General features: G+C 36.2%; 1 protein-coding gene across 2 annotated transcripts in view; it reads right to left on the bottom strand.

Moving 5' to 3' along the window:
• PPP2R5A (protein phosphatase 2 regulatory subunit B'alpha) overlaps nt 1–27523 on the bottom strand; it is a 66813-nt gene that overhangs the window by 32242 nt on the left and 7048 nt on the right. For both annotated transcript variants that reach the window (XM_045452468.1, XM_045452469.1), the window contains exon 2: nt 201–397. In XM_045452468.1, the coding sequence (XP_045308424.1) occupies nt 201–397 (197 nt within the window). The remainder of the gene's footprint in view (nt 1–200; nt 398–27523) is intronic.

Here is a 27523-nt window from a genome sequence, read left to right as displayed (position 1 = left end):
TGACAGCCACCAGCCATTGAACTATTATAAGACAGCATCAGTGGAATGAATGGATAATCTTTCAAATGGACTATTTAAAAAACATTGAGTACACTGATTATTGTATATTTATTAAAAATCAGTCTCAGTAATTCATAATTACACCTCAGATCTTACTTGAATTTATAGAAATCTGAGGAACTTAAGTCTAGAAGGCTTACCATTTTTACTATATCAGAATACGCTGATTCAACAATTACACCACGATTAGTTGAAACATACTCAACCAGTTCATTCAGTGTTGCCCTTTTAATTTCTTTGCTCTTCAAGTCTGAAACAGAGTCCATGAAATCAAACAGTATACAACACTGCTGCAACTTCTGACAGAAAAGCTCTTGTTGTTCATTGGAAGTGGCATCTATAAATAAAAATAAAGAAAAACTTAGAAATAACCTACTCAGAAATTACCTTTAATAAGCTTATTAATTTTATAGATGCTATTCACACACATAAAATAAAAAAACTTCTCTCAAGAATCTAGTGAAGAAAAAAAAAAAATCACGAGAAATTCACCCATCTAATCTCATCATTCATGCCAGAAACCAGGATCCACAATGGACTTTTCTTCCTCTCTTACTACCCATAATCAACCATTATATGTTATTGATTCTGTTTAACATATCTGGAATCTACCCTTTTTTTGGTCATTCTCACTGCCATTTTAATTATCCTCATCTTCCATCATCTAAATTACAGCAATGATATCCTAACTACTCCTCTTGCCTGGTCCCATAACTACTACAACTCCTGATTTACCTTCTAAACTACCTCAAAAGCTAAAAATTGTGCTAAACAGAAAATCAATCTGATCACACTCAATACTTTTCAATGATTCTCCAAAAATTACAAATTGAAACTCAAACTTGTGTACAAAATTCAGCTGCCTGTTGTCAACAATCAACTTTCAACACTTTGCAGCATGTAACCCTTTGGTTAAACCATATTCCCTCGACTTGTGAGATTTTACAATTTCCTTTGCCTGGAATGTTCTTTTCCCACATTCCCACCCTGGGAACCCTCCCCATTTATTAAGTTTCAGCAGAAACATATTCCCCTCAGAAACTCTAGGACACTAAAGCTAAACTGGTTAATCCCCTTTTACCCAAATGTATCTTAGGTTTGTACCTAAGTTACCTACTGTAACATTTTTTGTTCTATGTGGCAATTACGTTTTACATGTACAACATTCCTAGACTGCAAGGCCCCCAAAGGCGGGAAACAAGTGTTATTTTTATCTCTATCTCTGTCTGTCCCTCTCCCCACACCCCACCACTTCTTATATCTAGAACAGTATCTGGCACACAATAGGCATTAGTAAATGTTTCTTGTTTTACTTTCTACTTATTTACAAAACTATGGACACATTATATTGATTTGAGTCTAACATATGTATTAAATCCTTTTGTTTCCAACATTCAAAAAACAACAAAATTTCAATTCTGAACTTTCACATCTGTAAACAAGGACCTTCAATTAGCTCAATTATTTAAGTTTCTTAATTAGGGGGATTAAATTAAAAAAAAAACCTCATATGCACCTACTTAATATACTTAATTTGAAAAAGTAGAAGATGAATAATACCTCTGCTTTCTGTAAGCTTCCCAATTACGCTAAACTTGTTAGATTGGGTATGTGTTACACACTAGAGAAGGGGTGATTATTTGAGCTGGAAGAATCCTTCTCAACTCATACTGTACAGGAAATCCCCATACGTTTTTTCAGTTTCTCAGTAATACCTTTATCTATTTGTAAAGATATCTATATCCTCATTGTATAACTTTATATCTGTTTTTAATTTTTTTAAATTATTTTTATTTATTTTTGAGAGGCAGAGAGAGAGCGCAACTGGGGGAGGGCAGAGAGAGAGAGGGAGACACAGAATCCGAAGCAGGCTCCAGGCTCTGAGATGCCAGCACAGAGCCTGACGTGGGGCCCAAACTCACGAACTATGAGATCATGACCTGAGCTGAAGTCGGATGCTCAACCAACTGAGCCACCCAGGTGCCCCACTTTATATCTTTATTATAACATATATTAGATCTTTATGTATAATTATACATAAAGATTATACATAAAGATTATACATAAAGATTCCCCATTATACTGATGGGGAATATAGGGAAATAGGTGTCGTACCTTTACAAGCTAACTCAGTTCTGACAGAGTTTTTAAAATATTTTTAAGCTATTTTTTCCTTTCAATACAAAAACTCATACAATATCCCATTTCACTATGTGGTCCAGCCCTAACTAATTCTCCTTTTCCTCCCACTACCAACTCAACAGGAAATCACTGCCTTTCTTGTTCCTCAAAGGCCATGTGTCTGCTCAAACTCTTCCCTACCTGATATACCTTACCAGATTTCCTCCCCTATGTTTCACTCACCCTCCAAGAATAAAATTAAATCTCACATTCTCCACAAAATTTCCCTTAGGTAGTAAGTAGGTCAGAACACAGTGATCCTTCCTTTCTCTGAACATCTACAGTACTCAGTCTCAATCATACAGTTGAGTATGCATTATGTTTAAGTCTGTATTTAATGAGTATTTCTTTTATCAGCCACCAAAAGATTTCAGATTCCATAAAGGCAAGGATCATTCACTGAACAAGTTTTCTTTTTATTTCTTTTATATCATAGTGTAGGGTATATAAGAAGTCAACAAACATATATTTGATGCTTGAAAAAAAACTCTTAAATTTGTGGAATAAAGACTATGCACTGAAAAACAGGCTACAGAATTAAGTTCAAAATTTCTGCTGGATATCAAAAGTGGTATCAATAAATTATTATATCATGTCTATGCTTAAGAATTTATAGTAATGACCATTTTTATCAACAACCTACCTTGATGGTGATTTAAATGGATTAAACGAGATAATGATCATGAAGTTGAGTGAATGTATTTCAAAGTTGGAATAAAAAAGGAGAAGCCTCTGGCTAACATGTTAGAAGACACAAATGATTTTTAGGACTGGTAAACAGTAGTAGATTCAGGAATATGTTACAAAAAGAAGTTTCATTTTCTGGGCACCTAACTCATAAGAGTCTTCTCTACAGAAAAATTGGTGTTTTTCATAGCTTCTCCATTCACTAATCCATTTCTTAACTTAAAGATTTATTTCAATTTATTTTTTCTTCTCCAGTATTTTATCTCAGCATTACCTAATGCTTAGACGGGATAGGTCACATCTGGATCTTCCCAAACATTAGAAATATTTAGAAAAGTTAACATTTCAACTCCTTTGGCTCTGAGTTAAAACAGACATTTCCAGTCCTCAATTTTTTTTAGGTATTAGAGAAAAGAAAAATCCTTTCCCACCTAACCCTAATTTAACTTTCAAAACAGTCCTTAGTTCTGGGGCACCTGGGTGGCTGAGTTGGTTAAGGGTCCAACTTCGGCTCAGGTCATGATATCACGGTTCGTGGGTTCGAGCCCCACATCTGACTCTGTGCTGACAGCTCGGAGTCTGGAGCCTGCTTTAGATTCTGTGTCTCCCTCTCTCTCTCTGCCCCTCCCCCGCTCATGCTCTGTTTCTCTCTCTCTCTCCTTCAAAAATAAACAAACATGTAAAAAAGATTTTTTTAAATAATAAAAACTTCTAACTTAGTTCTGAAAGTTAGAGATGACTTCCTGTCTTCAAGGGATTACAAACTGCTAGGTACATGACATGCAGCATCTTTATGTAGATTAAAAACATTTTTATAATGGTTATCCTAGTAAGAAAAGATGATTACGGTTTTCGTCAAGAAGCTATGAAATAGGGGCGCCTGGGTGGCTCAGTTGGTTAAGCGGCCGACTTCGGCTCAGGTCATGATCTCGCGGTTTGCGAGTTCGAGAACCGCGTTGGGCTCTGTGCTGACAGCTCAGGGCCTGGAGCCTGTTTCAGATTCTGTGTCTCTCTCTCTCTGACCCTTCCCCGTTCGTGCTCTGTCTCTCTCTGTCTCAAAAATAAGTAAACGTTAAAAAAAAAAATTAAAAAAAAAAAAGAAGCTATGAAATATATTGTACTTGTTGATGTTTATTATGTCCCAACTCAGGTGTCTCTACAAAACACAATTTACACTGAATTTTCTCGTAAGAAAAAAAAGAAAAGCAGAAAATATATTTCAATAAGTTGAAAAAAGATCAGACTATATTCTGGCTATACTTCATAAATATGAATGACAACTTGTGAGAAAAAGAACGTGTAATAATTCTCTTTGCTAATGTAAAAAGTGCTGACAAAATCTATATTGGTGACTTTATACTTTAACTTCACCATTTATAAGAATGCTTCCAAATGAAGTCTGTTATACTCAATGATATTTCAGTTTGGCAATGTCTTAACATTTAGGCAGTAAGGTCATGTATTGTTCGAACTTAGTTATTTTTACTGGGCTAATGTTAATTATCCATTCGCCATTTTCAATGTGGATAATGTCCATTCCGATTCCAATGGTGATAGCTTTTTTCCTTAGGATTCTCTATCTGCAATATTCACTGATGTCTTCTATGAGAATTTCACTTAGTGGTTTAAAAATAAAAACACCTGCAGAAACATACAAGTTCACAGGAAAAATTCAGAACACCTTAGAGTACTACGCCATACAGCAACTGGAATGGTAGATGCACACACTGTTAACTGTTACACATCATCCTGAGTACAACACAGTATTTGCTTAGTCAACTTGAAATTAATTACACAAGAGACCCCAAATTTTTGCTCCAGCAGTTTAAAGCAGGTCTTCTTGAAATAATAACATGTATCCATTTTTTTTTTAAATTTCATTTAGAGAGAGAGAGAAAGTGCAGCGAGCACACACAACCAGGGGAGGGACAGAGACAGGAGAGAGAATCCCAAGCAGGCTCCACACTGTCAGTGCAGAGCCCAATGGGGGGCTCAGTATCACATATGGTGAGATCATGACCTGAGCCAAAGTCAAGAGAAGTGCCCCTGACATGTATCTATTTCAAGTGGATTATTAATTTCTTCTAAAATTTGTAAATAAATCAGGAACAAATAAAGGATGAGTATTTAAGATCCTGGTGACTGCCATTTAAATGAAGAGAAAAACCAGTCCTATTCATAAATCTTTTAGTATATTTTGGTCTCCCTAAGTATTTACCTGGGAGCAATTCAGACTAGCAATTATTACCAGTAATTATTATCATAGTGTATCGCGTTCAACAGTTTTAAATGCTTTAAGTCTTTAAATTGTCAAAGAAATTTGATTACAATTTAAAAATATTATGACCTAAAAAAATATTATGACCTACATTTATCTCTTCAAAAATATCAGAGAACTAAGGATTTCCTAAAAGTGCTCTTTACTAAGTCCCCAATAAAACAAGCTCTGCATGAAAATTATGGAAGATCTGGGGCGCCTGGGTGGCTCAGTTGGTTGAGCGTCCGACTTCAGCTCAGGTCACGATCTCGCGGTCCATGAGTTCGAGCCCCGCGTCGGGCTCTGGGCTGATGGCTCGGAGCCTGGAGCCTGCTTCAGATTCTGTGTCTCCCTCTCTCTCTGCCCCTCCCCCGTTCATGCTCTGTCTCTGTCTCAAAAATAAATAAAACGTTAAAAAAAAATAAAAAAAAAAAAAAGAAAATTATGGAAGATATAAGAAAAACTACAGGAATCAAAGAATTATTTAAAAACAGATGTGCTTTTTGCCTTGAAAAATACATAATTGGTTTAAACTTGCCTGGAAGATGAGTTTTTCAAATGCATCTTAACTCTCTTCATTTTGTTATGACTGAAATTTGATCCCACTAAAAAATTTTCAGTACTGTAGAAGTCTTAGGCAGAAGGAGAATCAACACAACTCTAGGGAAGGGAGGCATTTAATCTTTGAAGAATTATTAATACAACTTTGAAAACTCACAAAAGCCCTATCAGGTTTCCCTATTTATCTCTAAATGCTTAAGTTTTTTTTCAACACCCAACATGAAGATGTATCTGACTCACACTTTAAGAAATGTTGCTCTAGGGGCACCTGGGTGGCTCCAACAGTTAAGCATTCGGCTCTGTGCTGACAGCTCAGAGCCTGCTTGGGATTCTCTTTCCCTCTTTCTCTGCCCCTCCCCTGCTCTCTCTTTTTCTCAAAATAAGTAAATAAATAAACTTAAAAAATCGGAAAAAAAAGAAATACTGCTCTAGAGAACTGTTTATCAAGGTGTGAATGGCAATCTACTGCTGGGTAGTAAGATTTTAGTGGGTCATGACTAGAATTTTAAAATATATATAAAATTTCAATGTGTCTCAGTATGAGTACTGAGTAGTAAAGTAAAATGTGGTTTTTTTAAAGTTGATTTATTTTGAGAGAGACAGAGATAGCATGAGCGGGAGAGGCGCAGAAAGAGAAAAGCCCAAGCAGGCTCCATGTTGCTAGCATGGAGTCTGACACAGGGCTCAATCCCACAAACCATGAGATCATGACCTGAGCTGAAACCAAGAGTCAGACACTTAACCGACTGAGCCACCCAGGGGCCCCCTGTAAAATGTGTCTCTTATTATAGTTTGCAGTCAAAAAAGGTTTGAAAACGACTGCTTTACAACATGTACTCTAAGAGGGCACACTACAAAGCATGTCCAAGATCACAAAATAAATCTGTAATGCAAACAGGATTCAAATCACCTAGAATGCAAGAAAAAGTACATATAAGACCACAGTCTTTGAAATATCAACTGTTCCTCTAATAGCTATATTCTAAATCCTTACCCACTTACAGATTCACAATGTATATTAGTTAAAGATGGCAAATTTGTTTATCTCTTCCCTTTCTTTCTAAAATAAGACTGGGGCACCTGGGTGGCTCAGTGGGTTTAGCCTCCGACTTCTGCTCAGGTCATGATCTCAGGGCTTAAGAGTTTGGCCGCGTATCAGGTTCTGGGCTGACAGCTCAGAGCTTGGAGTCTGCTTTGGATTCTGTGTCTCCCTATCTCTCTGCCCTTCCCCCACTCACACTTGCTCGCTCTCTCTCAAAAATAAATGAACACTGGGGCGCCTGGGTGGCGCAGTCGGTTAAGCATCCGACTTCAGCCAGGTCACGATCTCGCGGTCCGTGAGTTCGAGCCCCGCGTCGGGCTCTGGGCTGATGATGGCTCAGAGCCTGGAGCCTGTTTCCGATTCTGTGTCTCCCTCTCTCTCTGCCCCTCCCCCGTTCATGCTCTGTCTCTCTCTGTCCCAAAAATAAATAATAAAACGTTGAAAAAAATAAATAAATGAACATTTTAAAAAATTGTTTAAATACGACTAAAAAAAAACCCACAACAGAATATAGCTGTGTGTGTGTGTGTGTGTGTGTGTGTGTGTGTGTGTGTATGTGTGTAAACCCACAATAACAAAGAGAAAGAATGGGTCTTTAGGCAAAAGACTTCAACAAACTTCTGGAAAACTCAAAGTACATGAAGAAGTGGTAACTGACAAAACCAAAAAGCAGGAAGCCACATTCTAGAATAAACAGGGAATTACAGATAAGGTTCCCACAGAACTCTGGATTAGAAATACCTGGTGAAAGAGAGGATGGGATTAAGACATGAGCTGAAAATAGGAGATTATATAAATCTGCATGTACTGAACAGTCTACCATCTCAATCCAAAAGTCAGTCAAGCATTCATGCTCCAGGCCAAAAAAAAAAAAAAAAAAAAAAAAAAAGGGTGGGCAAAGCAACTCAATTGTCCCAGAGAAAAATTCTAGCTTTTACTAGTTAGTTCCCTGACCAATTACTCTAAACAAAAGCAGGCAGTGAGTGAACCTCCATCCAACTTCTAAAGTGATTTTTTAAAAAAAAATTTTTTTTTTCAACGTTTATTTATTTTTGGGACAGAGAGAGACAGAGCATGAACGGGGGAGGGTCAGAGAGAGAGGGAGACACAGAATCGGAAACAGGCTCCAGGCTCTGAGCCATCAGCCCAGAGCCTGACGCGGGGCTCGAACTCACGGACCGCAAGATCAGTGACCTGGCTGAAGTCGGACGCTTAACCGACTGCGCCACCCAGGGCGCCCCTAAAGTGATTTTTTAAAATTCACTAATTTTAATAGAAAATAAAGGATCACCAGACATTCAAGTAAAGCCTTGAAACATGAAAGAAAACTAAATAAACAAAAAAAGACGCCAAACAATGGGTTAATTTAGCATATCACTTTGAAATTTCAAATGCCCAGGAGAAAAGACTGAACGCTTTCAAATTAAAAAAAAAAAAAAAAGTTGGGGTGCCTGGATGGGTCAGTTGGTTGAGCACCTGACTTCGGTTCAGGTCACGATCTCCAGGTTTGTGAGTTCCAGCCCCGCGATGGGCTCTGCTGACAGCTGGGAGCCTGGGGCCTGTTCTGTTTCCCTCTCTCAGCCCCTCCCTTGCTTACACTGTCCCTCTTTCTCTCTCAAAAATAAATTAAAAAAATTTTTTTAATTAACTCACAAAAGAACCAGAGACAGATATCCAAGATGACGTAAGAAGATAATGGGGCTACATCATTCAAATTCTAATGCCAATCTAGAACTGTGTTAACTAGCCAACAATCAATAAAGTATAAGGATTCAATAAAGGCATTTTCAGATATAAAAACACTTGGAAAACTTACCACCCTCACAACCTTTCTTAAGAAATTACCTGAGGACATGATGCAGCAATAAAGGAAAAAGAGAAAAAATGGAATCCAGGAATAGGGGAAAACAATCCAGAAAAGCAATTAAGTCCTAGAGAGCAACTGAGCCATTCAGAACAGGAGGAATAAAGCCCTATGAGAGTTATGCCTAGAGGAAGATCAATAGGATATCATATTGCATGGAAAACTGAAGAAAAACTTAAGAGTATGTTAAAAGTACAAGGAAAGAAAAAGAGATACAATTAGAAACTCCAGTTTCTAAATACTAAAAAAAAACTATATAAGGAAATGTAATTACATTATGTGGCTCTGAAGCCTATATAGTTAACAACATAAGCCTTCACTCACTTTCAACTTTAAGAATTACAATTTACAAAAATCTTAACTGTGGTACAGAAAATGTTACCAACCTTAAAAATGTAATAATGTAAAGATGACTAAGGTTGAGAGTGAAAGAAGAGGAGGAGAAAGTGAGTGGCACCACCTTTCCAACTTCATTTCCCATTATGCCCGCTTTTATATCCCGTGTTCCATTTATAATGATACCTGAAGTTTCCTGTTTTACGTGCACTGGTTGGAATGGACTCTACCATTCTCATTCTTCATCCTCTTCAGAAGCAAATAAAGTCAGTGCTTACCTAAACACTAACCAATGAGAAAAAACTTTAGCCAAAGGATTTCAAGTCTACCGGAACCATCAAACACGACGATCTCCCCTGCTATGAGAGAACTAAGATATTTTTGCCTAATACCATTATTTATTAAAACTTCCTTTGTTCTAATTTCATGCTTAGCAAGTGTAGTAGTTTTAAATTTTGTCCACAGGGGTGCCTGGGTGGCTCAGTCGGTTGAGCGTCTGACTTCGGCTCAGGTCATGATCTCACGGTCCGTGAGTTCGAGCCCCGCGTCGGGCTCTGTGCTGACAGCTCAGAGCCTGGAGCCTGCTTCGGATTCTGTGTCTCCCTCTCTCTGACCCTCCCCTGTTCATGCTCTGTCTCTCCCTGTCTCAAAAATAAATAAAAACGTTAAAAAAAATTAAAAAAAATTTTTTTGTCCACAAATTATCTAACACCCCTCTCTTCAAAACGTGTTTATTTCTCCTATGAAATGTGGGCTAGGGGCGCCTGGGTGGCACAGTCGGTTAAGCGTCCGACTTCAGCCAGGTCACGATCTCGCGGTCCGTGAGTTCGAGCCCCGCGTCAGGCTCTGGGCTGATGGCTCAGAGCCTGGAGCCTGTTTCCGATTCTGTGTCTCCCTCTCTCTCTGCCCCTCCCCCGTTCATGCTCTGTCTCTCTCTGTCCCAAAAATAAAAATAAAACGTTGAAAAAAAAATTAAAAAAAAAAAAAAAGAAATGTGGGCTAGACTTAGTCACTTGCTTCTAGGGAACAGCCTCAGTACTGCAGAAGTGAAGCTACGTGACTTCCAACTAAAGGCCATAAAAGTGAGACTATGTGACTTCTATGACTGGTTCTTTCTAAAAAGAATCAGAGTCACAAGAGGTCTCATGTTTCATAGAATAAACTATTTGAGAAAAATAATGCCTATGTAGTTGGGTATATACTCTGGTTGATTACACTAATTCGTCTGATATTAGCAAACTTTGTAAAAATTTTTTGAAGATTAAATTAGAATCTTTAAGAAAATATGGTGAGAAAGTTTTAACTATACTCTTTAGTGTCAGTTTGTAAAACTTATTTAGGAAAACTGTACCACTAAATCATACACAGTACAAATGTAAATTAGCCAAGTTCATGACTTAGTAATAAATGCCAATTTATTAATTTGTGATGGGAAATTATTCCTCCATGTACCATATTAGAATATTCCAGTTATGTGTTCCTTAGGCAGACCCTACGGGAGAAGCCAGATCATTATCAGAATGATGTCTGGTGTTTTAATTTTCTATTGCTTAGTAACAAATCATTCCAAATTTAGTGGCTTGAAACAATAATTATCACAGTTTTGTTTTTTTTTTTTTTTTTAATGGTAACAATTTTCTTTTTTTTTTTTTTTAACGTTTATTTATTTTTGGGACAGAGAGAGACAGAGCATGAATGGGGGAGGAGCAGAGAGAGAGGGAGACACAGAATCAGAAACACACTCCAGGCTCTGAGCCATCAGCCCAGATCCTGACGCGGGGCTCGAACTCCCGGACAGTGAGATCGTGACCTGGCTGAAGTCGGACACTTAACCGACTGCGCCACCCAGGCGCCCCTATCACAGTTTTTTTAAGTCAGAGATTCAGACAGAACATAGCAGGGACAACTTATCTCTGTTCCATGAAGTCTAAGGCCTCAGCTAGAAAACTAGAAAACTTAGAGGGAGAAATCTGTGAAGGCTAAATCACTCATATATGTGTTGATAGTTAATTCAGGCTTTTGAATGAAGGTCTAGCAGGGGCTAGTGCCAGAACCACCACATGTGACCTCTCCACGTGGCCTAACCTTCCTCACAATATGTTGACTGGGTTCCCGGGGCAAGTAATTTGAGAGATCTAACAAAAGACAAGAAAGACTTTTATGAAGACAATTACAAAACTTTTATGAAATATATAAAAGAAATAAATAGCAGAGATATAGAATTATTCATGGATGAGAAGACATCTTCCTCAATCTATACAGAGAAAGCATTTTGGATTGCAACATGATGCTGCACTCAATTGACAGAGTGTTTTGTTGGAACCTGAAGAATTGCTCTTAAAATTCATCAGGAAAAATGAAGAGCCAAGAATAGCCAAGCTGATATTTAAGATGAAGAAGGGAAGACTAACCTTACTACACATAGTGATTAAAACTACACGACTTGAGACAGGAATAGACAAAAAGACCACTGGAAAAGAAAAAAATAAGGTACCTAGGAACATACTAGGGTACATATACAAAAGATTAATATATAATAGGGTTGGGTTTTTTTTAATGTCAGTAGTGAATTTTTTAATTTAATAAATTATGGTAGGACCATTGGTTATTCATATGGAAAAAAAAATTAGATCCCTCCTTCACACCATTTATAAATATTAATTCTTTTAGAGAACTAAAAGACTAAACATGACTAGGTAAAGTGTGAAACATTTAATTTTATAACCAACTCTGGACTGGCATCCAGAATTCACAAAAGAACATTATAAATCAATAAGAAAAAGACAAATCTATAGAAAAGAGCACATGAAACATAAATGATCAATAAACATATGAAATGACATTCAACCACACTGGAAAGCAGAAAAATGTTAATATGTGTAAACCATACATATGAATTTATGTGTGAAATACATCACTCCATACCCATTGGATTCAAAAATAACAAAAAGTGTGGGCAACACTGCTGCTTCCAGCAGGCTAGACTTTCCACTGTAACATACTAAAAACTGGAGAAAATATGTGAAATAACTGTTTTCAGATGCTGGAAAACACGCAATATGGGACTGTGATCCTTAAGAGAAGGGAAACAGAGTGAGCCCACAATCACATAAGCTCTCCGTTAGCACTTTCCAGACTGCACCATAGGGAGAAGACTCAAAATAGCAAACGGGCTTGCTGAGCTAAATACAAAGTGGAAATCAGGGCTAATGAAGTGGCTGGAATCTACAGGTTAAAGTACTAGAGAGAAAGGAACTATACAGAGAAGGAATTTCTATTATTCTACTTACATTGAAGTGATGATACAACTTGTTTCTTTTGCTTACATAGCAAGTCATTGTTGAATGTAAAAGCTATCCTGGATTCTGGCATGAATCCCACATGATCATGATGTATCATCCTATTTGTATGTTGCTAAATTCAATTTGTAAATATTCTGTATAACATTTTTGCATCTTTGCATTTTGTTGTTGTTGTAATGTCCTTGTCAAGGTTCTTTTTTCTTTTTTCTTTTTTTTAGTTCTCAAGTTAGATAACATACAGTGTAGTCTTGGCTTCAGGAGTAGAATCTAGTGATTCATCACATACATATAACACCCAGTGCTCATCCCAACAGTGCCCTCCTTAATGACCATCACTCATTTACCCCATTTGTCACAGTTCTTAATTACGATTCAATTAAGTAGGTATAAGACTTGTTTAGATTTTTGTTTCTTCTTGTGTCAGTTTCAGAAAGCTGTTTATTTCAAGGGATTTTCCCAATTCCTTTAAGTTTTCAAACGTATTGGCATGATTATATATTTGAAAGCTATAAATTCCTAGATAAAAGAAAGGTACTAATTATTACTACAAAAGAAGGTAAAATTTTAGTCTACAGAAAGTTCAACTTCTGGGGCGCCTGGGTGGCGCAGTCGGTTAAGCGTCCGACTTCAGCCAGGTCACGATCTCGCCGTCCGTGAGTTCGAGCCCCGCGTCAGGCTCTGGGCTGATGGCTCAGAGCCTGGAGCCTGTTTCCGATTCTGTGTCTCCCTCTCTCTCTGCCCCTCCCCCGTTCATGCTCTGTCTCTCTCTGTCCCAAAAATAAATAAACGTTGGAAAAAAAAAAAAATTAAAAAATTAAAAAAAAAAAAAAGGAAGTTCAACTTCTAGCAAGACAAGGTAAAAGCTCCACAGACCTGCACTCCAGTGAAACAGATGAAAATAATTTTTAAACCTTGAAAGCTTCTGGAAATGGCCCTAAGGTAAGCAGCAAATGAGGAAACATCTATCCAAGAATACTTATGAAAATTTATTAAGAACGGCAAGAATGTGTGGTATCTGAACAAAGTGCCTCTCTCCTCTCGGCTTAGCTAAGCAGAAACTCCACTCTGGAGGGAGGCAGCCAAGAACACAAGGACCCCTTTACTACCAGATCTTGATCAGGCAGCTTTCCTTAGGTGAGGAGCATGATGTTGGCATTTCTCACCCTGCCCACAACTACCTATTACTGAGTTTAAGTTCTGGGCCAGTGCAATTGAGAAGAAGGGCTCCCTTCTTTTGCCCAACTTCCACTCATGGACAGAGGCTCTACCCTTGGTGCAGCACCACTGAGACAGCACCACTGGGGCTATCATTATCTCAGTCCTAGCCTGTAGGTGCTTCCATGCTGGAAGAGGCAAGCCAAAAAGATCTTAGGCTAATGCTCCTTCTCCACCTTCTGCTCAGCTCCTGAAGTAGGGTGTCATTCAGAGAGAAGCATGCCATTGTCCCTATCCCCAGCTCCAGAGTCCTAACTCAAAAAATTTGCCTGGGGGGCAGGGGGTGGGGGAGCAAGACATAAAACAGCTGTTATGTCTCTTCCCAAAGGAAATGACTTCTTTTGCAACACAGCATAGAAAAGTTCAAGGTTAGGGGTGTTCTCAAAAACAGTGGGGGTTATAGTGAATGGCAATGGGAAGATTTGTAAATTCACTGAGAAAATAGGCTTTAGTCAGCTAGTATGCAGAATACCAGGGAAAGAAACAGCTTGGAGGAGCACTCTGGTGTTAGAACAAATATCAGACACTGACCTCAGGAACTATTCCTTCCAAAAAGCCTGAATTTGACTAGATTAGTCAGAAAAAAATTAAAACAATGTATGCCCCAGAGCATTGTTGAGAACAATTAAACAAGCTGGAAGTCACTGGAATTTAAAGCTGGGGGTGTTGTTAGGAAAACATAAAGAGAGCCCTGTCAAAAGCACCTTCATCTCAGGGTGACTACTGGCATACCTAAAGCTGCATCCTCTAAGGAACAATATTAGACCCAGTCACTAAACAAGTAAGTGACAACAATAAGCTCTGAGGGATGGGACAAGTACCCAGTATTGTACTGCTATAATATATTAAATACATTATCTAAAGTGTTCAGTTAACAACAAAAAATTTACAAGATACACAAAGAAACAGGAAAGTATGTCCCATATACCAAGGGGAAAAAAGAGAAGGCAATAGAAACTGCCTATGAGAGCAACCAAATGTTGGATTTAAGAGAAAATGACTTCAAAGCAGCCATTATAAATATATTCAAAGAACTAAAGGTAACCATCGCTGAAGTAAAGAAGATATGACAATGTCACATCAAATAAAGGATGTCAATAGAAACAGACTTTACAAAAAAAGAAAAAGAAAGAGAGAAACAAGAAGATTCTGCATTGCCAAGTACAATAACAAAATGAAAAACTCACTAGAGGACTCAACTGATGTGAATTGGCAGAGGAAAGAATTAGGGAAGTTTGAAGATAAATTGATACAGACTATGAAATCTGAATACAGAAAAAGAGGTTAATAAAAATGAACAGAACTTCAGGAACACCTGGGTGGCTCAGTTAGGTGTCTGACTCTTGATTTCGACTCAGGTCATGATCCTATAGTTTGTGAGAATGAGCCCCACATTGTGCTCTGCACTGACAGTACAGAGCCTGCTTGGGTGGGACTCTCTCTCCTCTGTCTGTCTCTCCCTCTCTCTGCCCCTCCCCTACTCATGAATGGTCTTTCTCTCTCAAAATAAATTTTAAAAACATTAAAAAAAATGAACAGAACTTCGATCTGTGGGACACCGTGTACCACATGCACATAAAAGGAGAAAAAAGAAAGAAGCAGAAAAAATATTTGAAGAAATCATGACTGAAACTTCCCAAATTTACTGAATAACATTAAGCTGCATATCCAGAAAGCTCAACAACTCTAAGAAGGAAAAATACAAGGGAGATTCACAGATATACCATAAAAGTGCTGAAAGTCAAAGACAAGGAGAAAAATCTTGAAAGCTGCAAAAGAAAAACAACTAGTCACTTACAAGGGCTAACATTAATGGTTAATTTCTCAGTAGAAATAGTAGAGACTAGAAAACAGCAGAGTAACATATTCAAACTGCTCAAAAAGAACAAACAAAATAACCTGTCATCCCCAAATCCTATATCCAGCAAAGCTATCATTCAAAAATGAAGGCAGGGCACCTGGGTGGCCCAGTGAGTTAATTATCATGATCTCATAGGTTCATGAGTTCGAGCCCCACATCAGGTTCTGTGCTGACATCTCAGAGCCTGGAGACTGCTTTGAATTCTGTGTCTTTCTCTCTCTCTGCCCTTCCCCTGCTCATGCACTCTCCCTCTCAAAAATAAACATTAAAGAAAACTTAAAAAAAAAAAAAAAAAAGGCAAAATAAAGATATTCCCAAATAAACAAAAACTCAGAGCCTACCCAGACTGCCTTACAAGAAACATTAAAGAAATTCCATCAGGCTGAAAGCAAATAACCACAGAAAGTAATTCCAATCCACAAAGAAACCACAAAGAACTCCAGTAAATTATGTAATTATAAAAGGAAGTATAAATGCATATATTTTCTTTTTTCTCTTAGCTGATTCAAAAAAACCCCAATGTATAAAGTAATATAAACACACATATATATATAATATATATATTATAAATATATAATTAGGTTTAGAAATATAACATATTTGCCAATAACAGCACAAAGGAGATGGGTGGAAGCAAACATGTACTGGGCTAATGAATGAATGATGATAAAGCATTAAGTACAATAAAACACTATTGGGTTTGTAACAATAAATGTAACTGAATAACAACACCATAAAAAGGAGGAAAAGGAAATACACGAATACAGAAGTAATGTTTCCATATCTCACTGGAAATAAGCTAATATAAATCTGAAGTTGATTCCAATAAATATATACATGATAAGCCCAAGGGCATCCACTAAAAATAAACTCAAAAAGATGTGATAAAAAATCATTAAACAAACAAATGCTGCTGTGAAAAATATTCACCTAATACTAAAGAAAACAGTAAAGGAAGAATGTAGAACAAAAAAGGCACGAGACACAGAAAACAAAAAGTAAAATGGCAGACATAAATCCAACTATATCAACAAATAACATTAAATACAAATGGATTAAACAATCCAGTCAAAAGGCAGTGATTTCAAACTGAATTAAAAAAGACCTAATTATATGCTCTTCTCCCCATTAACAAGTTACAGATTCAAAGACACAAATAGACTGAAAAGGATGGAAGGTGATATATCATGCAAACACAAGAAAGCTAGAGTGGTATACTGATATCAGATAAACAGATTTTAAAACAAACAAAAAAAATTGTATTAGAGATATTCATTTTATGATGAAAAGGTCAATTCATGACTAAGATGCAACAATTACAAAATATGTGCACTTACTAACAGTTCCAAAATATATAAAGCAAAACTAAAAGAAGTGAAGAAAGAAATGGACAATTCAACAAGAGAGACTTCAAGATCTCATTAAAAAAAAAAAAAAAAAAAAAAAAAATTTTTAATGTTTATTTATTTAGAGAGTGTGCACGAGTGGGAGAAGGGCAGAGAGAGAGGGGAGAGAGAGTCCCAAGCAGGCTCCACACTGTCAGTACAGAGTCCTACACAGGGCTTGAATTCATGAAACCATGGTATCATGACCTAAGCCGAAATCAAGAGTCAGATGCCTAATGCAATGTGCCACTCAGGCACCCCATAATATCTCATTTTTAATAATGGATAGAACAACTAGACACAAGATCAAGGAAATACAAGGCTTACACTATAAATTAGCCAGATCTAACAGACTTCTATAGAACACTAAGGAATTTATATTTACTATAGAATTCTCCAGCCAACAACAGCAGAATACATACTCTCAAGTGCACATGGAACAGTCTCCAGGACAGACCATATGCCAAGTTATAAAACTACCTCAAAAAAAGTAAAAACAGGGGCGCCTGGGTGGCGCAGTCGGTTAAGCGTCCGACTTCAGCCAGGTCACGATCTCGCGGTCCGTGAGTTCGAGCCCCGCGTCAGGCTCTGGGCTGATGGCTCAGAGCCTGGAGCCTGTTTCCGATTCTGTGTCTCCCTCTCTCTCTGCCCCTCCCCTGTTCATGCTCTGTCTCTCTCTGTCCCAAAAATAAATAAACGTTGAAAAAAAAAATTTAAATAAAAAAAAAAAAAGTAAAAACAGAAATACCACAAAGTATGTCCTCGACCATGGCAGAATGAAATTATAAATCAGTAACAGAAAACAAATTGGGAAAATCACAAATAGGCAGAAATTAAACCATACACACTCCTAAATAACTAATGTATCAAAGAAGATACCAAAGGAAAAATCAGAAAATATTTTGAGACAAATGAAAATGAAGACATAACATACTAACACATCTGGGATGTAGCTAAAAAGTATTTAGAAGGGAATTTATACCTGTAAATACCTATAGAAAAACAAATAAAAATCTCAGATCAATAACCTAATTCTTTCAATTTCAAGTGTGCCAGAATAGCCAAAACAATCTTGAAAAAGAACAAAGTAGGAAGACTCAGACTTTTCAATTTCAAAATGTACTACACAAACCAATAGTAATCAAGACAGTGTGGTACTGATAAAACAACAGAATACAGATCAGTGGAATAGAACTGAAATCCCAAAAATAAAACCATGTGCCAACTGATTTTGAACAAGTTAAACAAGTTTTCAACAAGTTTCCTTATCTAATGGGGAAAACGTATTTTCAACAAATGGTGCTAGGACATCTGAATAGCTACATGCAAAAGAATAAATCTGAACTGTTATATCACATTCCATACAAAACTTGAACTCAAAATGCATCAAAGACCTAAAAATGTAAAGGCTAACATATAACATTCTTAGAAGAAAACATAAAGGTAAACCTAATGACATCAGATTTGGGAAAGATTTTTAGGACACCAAAAGCATGAGGAACAAGAAAAAAAGATAATTTAGGATTTTATCAAAATTAAAACCATCTGCACTTCAAAGGATACCATTAAGAAAGTGAAAAGACAAAGGAACATTACGACTTGATAAAAAGACAACTCAATTAAAAAATGGGCAAAGGGTCTGAAGAGTCATTTCTACAAGGAAGATACACCAAATGGCCAAAAAGCACATTAAAAGATGCTTGACATCTTTAGTCATTAGAGAAATGCAAATCATAACCACAAAAATTTCACACTTCATACCTGTTAGGATGGCTGTATTAAAAACGTCAGAGTAACAAGTGTTGGTGAGGGTATGCAGAGATCATAAACTGGTGGGTAGGAATGTAAAATAGCATGACCATGGTGGAAAACAAGTGTGGCAGTTCCTCAAGCAATTAAACACAAAATTACATGTGACCCAAAAATTCTACTTCTAGGTATACACCCAAGAGAAATTAAAATATATGCTCACACAAAAACTTGTACACAAATGTTTACAGCAACATTATTCATAATAACCAAAAGGTGGAAATCCAAATGTCCATCAACTGATGAACGGACAAATAAAATATGGTACTAAAGCCATACAATGGATTATTACTCAGCCATAAGAGGAATGAAATACTGATACATGCTACCACATGATTGAAAATATTATGTTAGGTGAAAAGAAGCCAGTGATATAAAAGACTTATAAAAGACTATATATGATCCCATTCATATAAAATGTCCAGAACAGGAACAGAAAGTAGAGAGAAGACAGAAACAGTATAGAGACAGAAAGTAGATCAGTGGCTGCTTAGAGTAGGGGATGAGTGAGGCGAGGAGTAATAGTTAAATGGTATGGCATTTCTTTCTGACATTATGAAAATGTTCTAAAATTGACTGTAGTGATGGTTGTAAATATCTGTACATATACTAAAAGCCATGGGTGAATTGCACGGTATATGAATTATATGTCAATAAAGCTGTTAAAATTTTTAGTTCAGTCCTGGTCTCTAAAATATTTTCATGCTAAATATGCAAAACATTACTGAAAGACAGTGAAAGTTTAAAGATCAGCTGTGGTTTAAAGATCAAATGCCACTAACCAATAATCATAAAAACTTCATTCTACCCCAAATGTATATACAACACATGCCTAGAATACCGCTGTTTGGTCTTTAGGCCATCTATACTTATTTATACAGAACATGTAAATGAAAACACAAAAACCACATCATAAAATAAGAATTAATAATATTTTATCAACAGAACTACATAGGTTGGTTTTAAGAACAGTTCACTGAATAAAAAAAATAAATTCCACAGGGTAAGATAATTTGTGGAGCTTTCCTGTGTAATGTAGATTTGATCACTGTCTCAAATTCATGTTACCAGAAAATATAGTTTATATTTATTTCTCTTAAGACCTCAAATATCAAGTAGAATGGTGAAATTTCAATATTCATTATCATAAAACCTTCCTTTTCTTGCCCATTTTCATAAAAATGTAATAAACTAAACTTCTTAGGGACAACCAAATTGTTTCAAGTTGTTGATTGTTAATCTATTTTACCTTTAAGAACAAATAGTTTTAAGTATCAAGTATCATAATCTGTAACAGAAGTTTTATAGGTATAATTTTCCTTAAAGGAAAAATGGATCATATTTCCAATTAGTGCTGCTCACATTTTAGAAATCTAAAGTAGGATCTCATATAGGATTCATGCTACAAATTATAGAACAAGCACTGTATCATAGCAACCCAGCAATACCACTACAGTGACACGCTGAGGATGCAATCCAAGATTCTAATTTAAGAAACTGGCACAGAATATAGGACATGTAGCTTTTTTTGGCAATACTCCTAGAACATTAATAACTGAGACTCTAAATTCAGCTTTTATTTGAAACTTTAGAGGATCAAACTATTATAAAGGAACAATAGAAACATTTATTAACAAATGATTCACAGCATTGCAAATAGGACTTAGTTTAGGACCTAGGATTTCACTAAAATTGAAAATGGCCGGAAAAAAATGGAGGCATCACCTTTTAGGAAATTTGAATACATGAACCCTACCAATTTGAAAATGAATCCTAATATACAAATATTACTTTAATAAAACCACTGGACTACTAAAACTTTAAAGAACATAAATATTTCTATGATTTACTCGTTACTATTCAAAGGTGAATATATCCACAATCATTGCATTATAGAAGGATAAAAATACAGTTTGATTTTTATCTCAAAAAAATTAACTTTGTTATCTTTTGTCTTCAAAAACAACTTCTGATAAAGTAGAAAAGAACAAGAAATGAAGATGAGCCAATATAGGGCATTTCTTAGAATATAGAAATCTGGAATTTTAGAAAGCTGAATAATGAAAAGCAGACTCCTGAGAGAGTATGTGAATATACCTCATTTCATTGCGCTTCCCAGATATTGCAGTTTTTACAAACTGAAGGTCTGTGGCAACCCTGCATTGAGCAAGTCTATTGGCACCATTTTTCTAACCGCATTTGCTCATTTTGTATCTCTGTGTCACGTTTTGGTAATTCTTAGAATATTTCAAACTTTTTCATTATTTTATGTTATGGTGACTTATAATCAGTGATTATGACTCACTGAAAGCTGATGATTAGCATTTTTTTTTAGCAATAAAGTATTTTCAAATTAAGGTACATACTTTTTAGCCATAATGCAATTGCACACTTAAAAGAATACAGTACGGTGTTAATACAACTTTTATATGTGCTGGGAAATAAAAAAATTCATTTCACTCACTTTATTGTAATATTTACTTTATTGTGGTGGAACCAAACCTGCAATATCTTTGAAATATGCCTATAAATGGAATATCCGTGTCATGGGCTTAATTCAATTTGTTTTTTGGTTGTTGTTTTTTTCTGTGATAAATTTTGAAACATTGTTTTTGCTTAATTCAATTTGAATATAAAACCTGTTATTCATTAAATAAAACAGGTTTTTAGAAGCATTTTGTTTTTCATTTGGAATTTTGGGGGGACGAGAAGTATTAAACAGATCTTCATAGATCAATGCCTCTATAGTTATTTTCAGTTTTCATGGCTGTGATGAGGTTCCATCTGGCAGCTACTCCTCCCTGTAACTCCTAAGAAACACCTGCTACCCGTGTTAAGGAAAAGGATTACTGACTTAACAAGGCTGTTCAAATCTCGAAAACAGGCCCTAAGGTCTACAAACACCCCACCACCAGGCCATAGACGGGCTTCAGGGTTGTGGTGGTGGTGGTGGTGGTGGTGGTGAATCCAAGAACCCTAAAATTATACATACCATATCGTATATGATATTTTCTGAGATGATGATGCATTTCTTTAATCAGGTTTTCAAAGAGATCCATGTATAACCTCCCTAAAATTAAATACCAGTGGTCTTAGAAATTATTTCCTCTCCTTTTTATACAAGGAATTTTTCTAGGTCTAAAGTGATTTGATCTAGTATTTCCAGAAATAAAAAACTTTATTCAGAAACAAATCTAAATTAATTTTAGAGGCGCCTGGATGGCTCAGTAGGTGAAGCATCCAATTTCTGATCTCAGCTCAGGTCTTGATCTCAGGGTGGGTGAGTTCAAGCCCCATACTGAGCTCCATGCTGGGGATTAAGCCTACTGAAAAATAATAATAAAAATGAAAAATTAATTTTACTGTTTTCCTTTCAGAAGTATGCTATTTATAATATCCAATTAAAGTAAAAATGGGTTACAGAATAGCATACATTATGTGATACCACTTAATGGGAAAATATGAGAATGATTCTCAAAATTTTAAGAGATGTTTCCTCTGGGGATTTTTATTTTCTACCTTTGTAAGATTCTTTTTTGACTTAAATTTAACAGTCTATCAGTTTTTATAAAAATCATAAAGACACAGAGTAGTTAAGAATATGACATTTCTTATTGCACAGTCCTTAAGTGAGTTTATTTTAGAAAACCATGAAAACTGAAACTCACTCATGACTCACAGCAAGTATTGTATCCTAAAATAGTCATTCCTATTCCACGGGAGAAGCTACTTATCCAGACTTAAAAAAAAGAAAGAAAGAAAAAAAGAAAAAAAAAGCAGTTCTCAAAATATCAAAATATGTTATGTGTAAGGTCATCCATGTAGTCCAAATTAAAAACAGGATATCAAAATATATGAAATACCAAAATTAGTGCCTGGTTACCTGGTAGCTAGGTAAAAGCAGGGTTATTTTTAAGTTTCCTACATGAATGACAGAAATTTCCTATGAAAGAAAAACAACTATTAAAACTAAATGCACCTTAAAAGCATTTCATTGATACATTTACTACTTTATTTCCACTCTGGATTCAAATTCAGGCTGTTCATACACTGGACAAACAAACGTATGTGGACAAAAGAGATGACATCGTCTAATTTGTTTTCCTGGAGCATTTACAGGAGAATAAAATCAGTAAAGTGACAGATGAATTAGCCCAACTGATTTTTATATCCAAGACTTAGTGGTTTTGCTCAATTTATTTCCTCTCTCAAGGTGGGAAATAATGATCAGAAAGATTATGCTAATGTGGCTGCAAATACAAGTTTTCAAAACTGTGTCTACATAGCTTAAAGGGAGAGTGAAATATACATAGCATTTCCAAAAGAGAGGCAAAAATAAGTAGACAGGCTGATTGGTTCTTGATATTTCAAAATAACTCCTCAAAGCTGCTAATTATAGATTTTAACCTTAACTTCATATTATAAATCTAGCTCGGACAAAAGTGCTGAGTGATTAAAAGTTCCTTCATCTTGTTTCTCAGCACACATTCATAAAACAAATGTTCTCCTATAAAAATTTTTACATTACTTTAAAAAGGGAGGAATGGTGCTAAAAGGGAGACTCCAAAGAATATCAATGAAGTATTTCTATATCAGAAGAATTTAAGAAATAAAAATCCTCTGCTTTGAAGATTCTTAGAAAAACTATGTTCACTATTGGTCTACCTGCCCAGGACCTAAAAGAAATCAGTCTTCACAAGGCTCAATTACTATTATTTTTCCTTTGCACTGTTAGAAAATAAGGTGTTAATTTTGCTTTAGTGCAGGCAATACACATTTTCAGTTTAATATTATAGAGGAAGAATCGATAACCAACTGAAAAGATACTGAGCTATAAATGACTTGCACAAAAATACAGCCTACCTGTTTTGTTTTCTTCATCAACAAAATGCTAAATTTAGTGCTATATGTAAACACTATGGGACTTGGTTATCAATCATTATAAAACTGTCAACCACTGCATGACACAAAATGGTGTTTTTCTTTAAGTCAATTTAATAGTTTTTGCTTCATTATTTCATTCAATAAATAATAAAATCAAGAACTGACTACCTAATTGCTGGGGAAGAAGATACGTATCTCAGGTCTTGGAGCACTTTACTTACAGTCTAAAGGCAGAAAACAGGCAGTAAGTAATTCTAACCTCACTCATGCACTTGTCCCGACATATTTTGTGATCTCCCTCACACATATACCATCTGGCATACACAGACATTCCACTGAAAAGTGAATAGATAATCCTTATTTGGCCAGAAGACCAAGTAGCCAACATTTCAAACTATAACCATTTTCTAACAGGCAAACTTGAAAATCTTGTAATTAATGTTTAGAAGTCATAGAAATTACCAAATGAGCACTCCGTGATTCACACTTCCAAAAGAATATCTCAAAATGTCAAATTTCAAAATACAACTCTAGGTTTTCCATCTAGATTATCCCATCTATCTAAGATACATCTTAAATACACCTCTTTCTCTCCATTTCGGCTGCTACCACCCCTAGCCCAAGCCACGCCATGTCTCCCCTTGCCCAGTAAAATAACCTCCTAACTAGTCCTCCTTATAAAAATCTTGTTCTGATACAATATCCATTCTGCACCCAAAAGCTAGTGATATATTTTTTCTGTCAGGCTTCCTGAAAGAGAAGTCCTACTTACTGACTTGACTTTAACAATTTCCATTAATTCCTCACTTTACAGAAATTTCAAGTCTATCAACCTCTGAAACACCTCTCAAGTCACCAATGTTACTCAGATTACTAAACCCATGGAAACTCTTCAGCTCTTACTTGTCAATAGCTCTTTTCAATGTTACTAGCTCCCCACCCCCATTTTTAAAGATTCTCATCACTTGAATGATTTGTTTCTACCCTTACCTGTCTTCCTTTGCCTCCACTTAAGCTATCTCTCTTGCCTTGAGATTACCCCCTTTCCTTTGATCATCATCTAAATAATGGTATTCCTTGACCTCTTCTCTTTCTACACATTTTCAGTGGTTGCTTCTACTTAAATCATTTCAAATGCCACCTTTAACCTAAAGACTCCCAGGGCGCCTAGGTGGCTTCGCCTGAGACTCTTGGCTTCGCCTTAGGTCCATGATCTCACGGTTTCTTGAGTTTTGAGTCCTGCGCTGGGCTCTGCACTGACTGTGCAGAGCCTGCTTGGGATTCTCTCTCTCCCTCTCTCTCTGCCTCTCCCCCACTCATGCTGTCTCTCTCTCAAAATAAATAAATAAACTTAAAAAAAAATCTTAATCTAAAGACTCCCAAATTGTTATCTCTAGCATAGGTCTATTTAGCTCTGGAACCAAATATCTAACTTCCTACTAGACAGCTTCAATTTGATTTCCCACAGGCATTTCAACCTGTCCAACAAAAAAACCATTGCCCTCTCCCAAATCTGATCTTCCTCTTTCTCCCTTTCAGTAAATTGCTATCGTGCCTCTAGCTGCCCAAATTAGAAATGTATCATCATTGGTTCTTCCCTCTCACCAAATCCAGCCTTAGACGTGGCCACCTTCATCTATTGTCTGGATTACTGTGCCAGCATCCTCACTAGTGTTCCTTACACCCATCTCTCTTACACCCATTACTCTTCATGCTTCTTTCAGAGGAGTAAATGCAATACATGGCATTTAGACTATGATCTAGACCCTAACTGTTGCTCCAGTGTCTTCTCTAATCAGTTCCCTATTACAACACTCTTCATCACAGCCACATAGACTGCTGGCAGTTCCCCAAATAGGCTATGTTCATTCACCTGAGGCTGCACATATTGGCCTTTAGGTGGACCTCTTGGACCCCATCTCTCTTGGCTGAACAAGAAGATCATTTAGGTCTCAGTGTACCTGTCACTTTCTCTAGGAAACTTTCCCTGATCTCTCTCCTTACATACCAAAACTGGACTGGTTCCCCCTTACACCACTACCCTAGCCACTTACTGCTTACTCTACTTCAAAACTTACGATAGTAGTTGAAGCTGCCTGCTTACATGTCTATATTCCCAACCAAACTACAATTTCCTAAAGACATTTAATTAAAAAAAAAAAAAGTAAAGTATGTATCTAGTTTTAACAGCAGGTAAACGAGATCTTTTTCCTCTGGCCAATTAAAAGAAGAATGGTACTGTAAGTTGTTTTCTTTTAAAGCAGATACATATTCCTACAGAAATCATATCTTATTTTACTTATGGCTTCAGCAGGTGTTATTATAAAAGTCTGGTTGAAACACTCGGTTTTGCTAATCAAAATTCAGAGTTTACAACAAAAACTGTTCCGTCTTTTTCACTTTATTGATTTAAAGGCATGGGATTAACAATATGTTCAAATAATCTTTAACTTCTGATAATAGCTATAATTCTAGATTTCTTTTACCAATTGAGTGTGAAACAGGCAAAACTAATTAAAAGAGAAAATGTTGAGAAAACTTTGAAAAGAGAAAACTTTGAAGCCATATTTAAGATTTGATACTCCTGAATTACAAATTAAGTCCAGTCATTAAAAAATTCCTGTTTCAGACATTTATCCTCTTTTTAGGTATGTCCATACAGTGTATTCATTAACTAAACAAAATCGAGAAAGCCTCTAGGAGCTTAAAAACCCCATGTTTCCTCCCTACATTAAAGAAAGTTTCTCTAAGGAAATGACAAGATAGCTATTTATTTTGAAAAAAAGCAAAATTGATTCCCAGTGGAGGCTAAACTACAATGACTTCTGAGGTCCCATTCAGAACCAGAAGGCTCAACTAGATATAACATCATGGTCAGGTTATAGTAGATGCAATTAGCATCACCATTCCAGTAGGAGGAGTGTGTTCCCAAGAAATCCCTTGCCGTCGGTGTCCAAGTTACAAACAGGTTCTCTGAATTTCATCATGTGAGCCTATCATATTCAGCAAATTACTCCTCCACAAAATCATAATATACTTCTTTAGGATTTCTGATCAAAACTGCAAGATTTCTAAAATGCACCAGCACTCACTCAAAAAGCCCACATAAACAAATTCCTTCAGGGAAGAGTTCAAAAGATATACTTAAAAAGTAGGTTTGAACCTGCTTATTAGTCAGTATCCTGCCCAGACAAGTAGAGTTTATTTTGCATAAACCTATTCTGTCATGTAAAACTCTTTCAGCAAAGCATTTACATTCCTCATTACACAATAATGCATTAAAAGTAATTATATATTTAAAATCTGTTCCTTTCATCTCCTTCAAGGACATCCTTAGAAAGACTGCAACTCAAATTTAGAAATTACTGCAAACTAATTATTTGAATGTATACAATGTTTGTATACACATGTTCACATCTGAGAGTCAACCCAGTACTACTGTTCCACATAAACCTTCCATAACATCTTTCCTAGCAAGAAATCTATCAATAATGTTTCATGCCCCTTATACCAGTCATTTGCAAAGCACAAAATACAAAAACAAACAATCTTTTGTTTTAAACTTACGTTTACTATCATGGTATCAAAAGCCCAGAATTTTTTGCTTAAAAACTTGGAACCAGATTTAGACACAAACATATTAAAATAAAAAGCAAAACAGAAGAGAACCAATCTACTGATAGCATCAAACATCAGTGAACAAACAACACTGAAAGAAGCAGTCAATAACTGGGTCGGGGGAGGAGCGTTAAGGGAGGAGAGTCAACAGACAACCAACAGGTAATTTCTTTGACAAAACATTCATTATAACTACATAACTACAATTACTATACACACAATACTGTATTTGGTACCACAACAGGATATGAAAACACAGACGACTTCTGCTTTCAAAAGCATTTTACCATTCTGGAGACAGAATATCATTCCATAACAACTGAACACTGACTCAAAACAACAAATACAAGTCTTACTCAAATTGAATAGCAGAAAGGCCAAAGACAAAATAGGGATATGAAATAAAGTGGTACCAGGTCCTTGCTGCTCTGCCTTCAATAAAAAGCTGTAGTTTAGATCAA

This window comes from Leopardus geoffroyi, chromosome C3 (genome assembly GCF_018350155.1).
Source record: "Leopardus geoffroyi isolate Oge1 chromosome C3, O.geoffroyi_Oge1_pat1.0, whole genome shotgun sequence".
In the NCBI taxonomy this organism is placed as follows: domain Eukaryota; kingdom Metazoa; phylum Chordata; class Mammalia; order Carnivora; family Felidae; genus Leopardus; species Leopardus geoffroyi.
The sequence above is the reverse complement of the archived record's forward strand: the minus strand, read 5'-3'. Positions and strand labels throughout refer to the sequence as shown.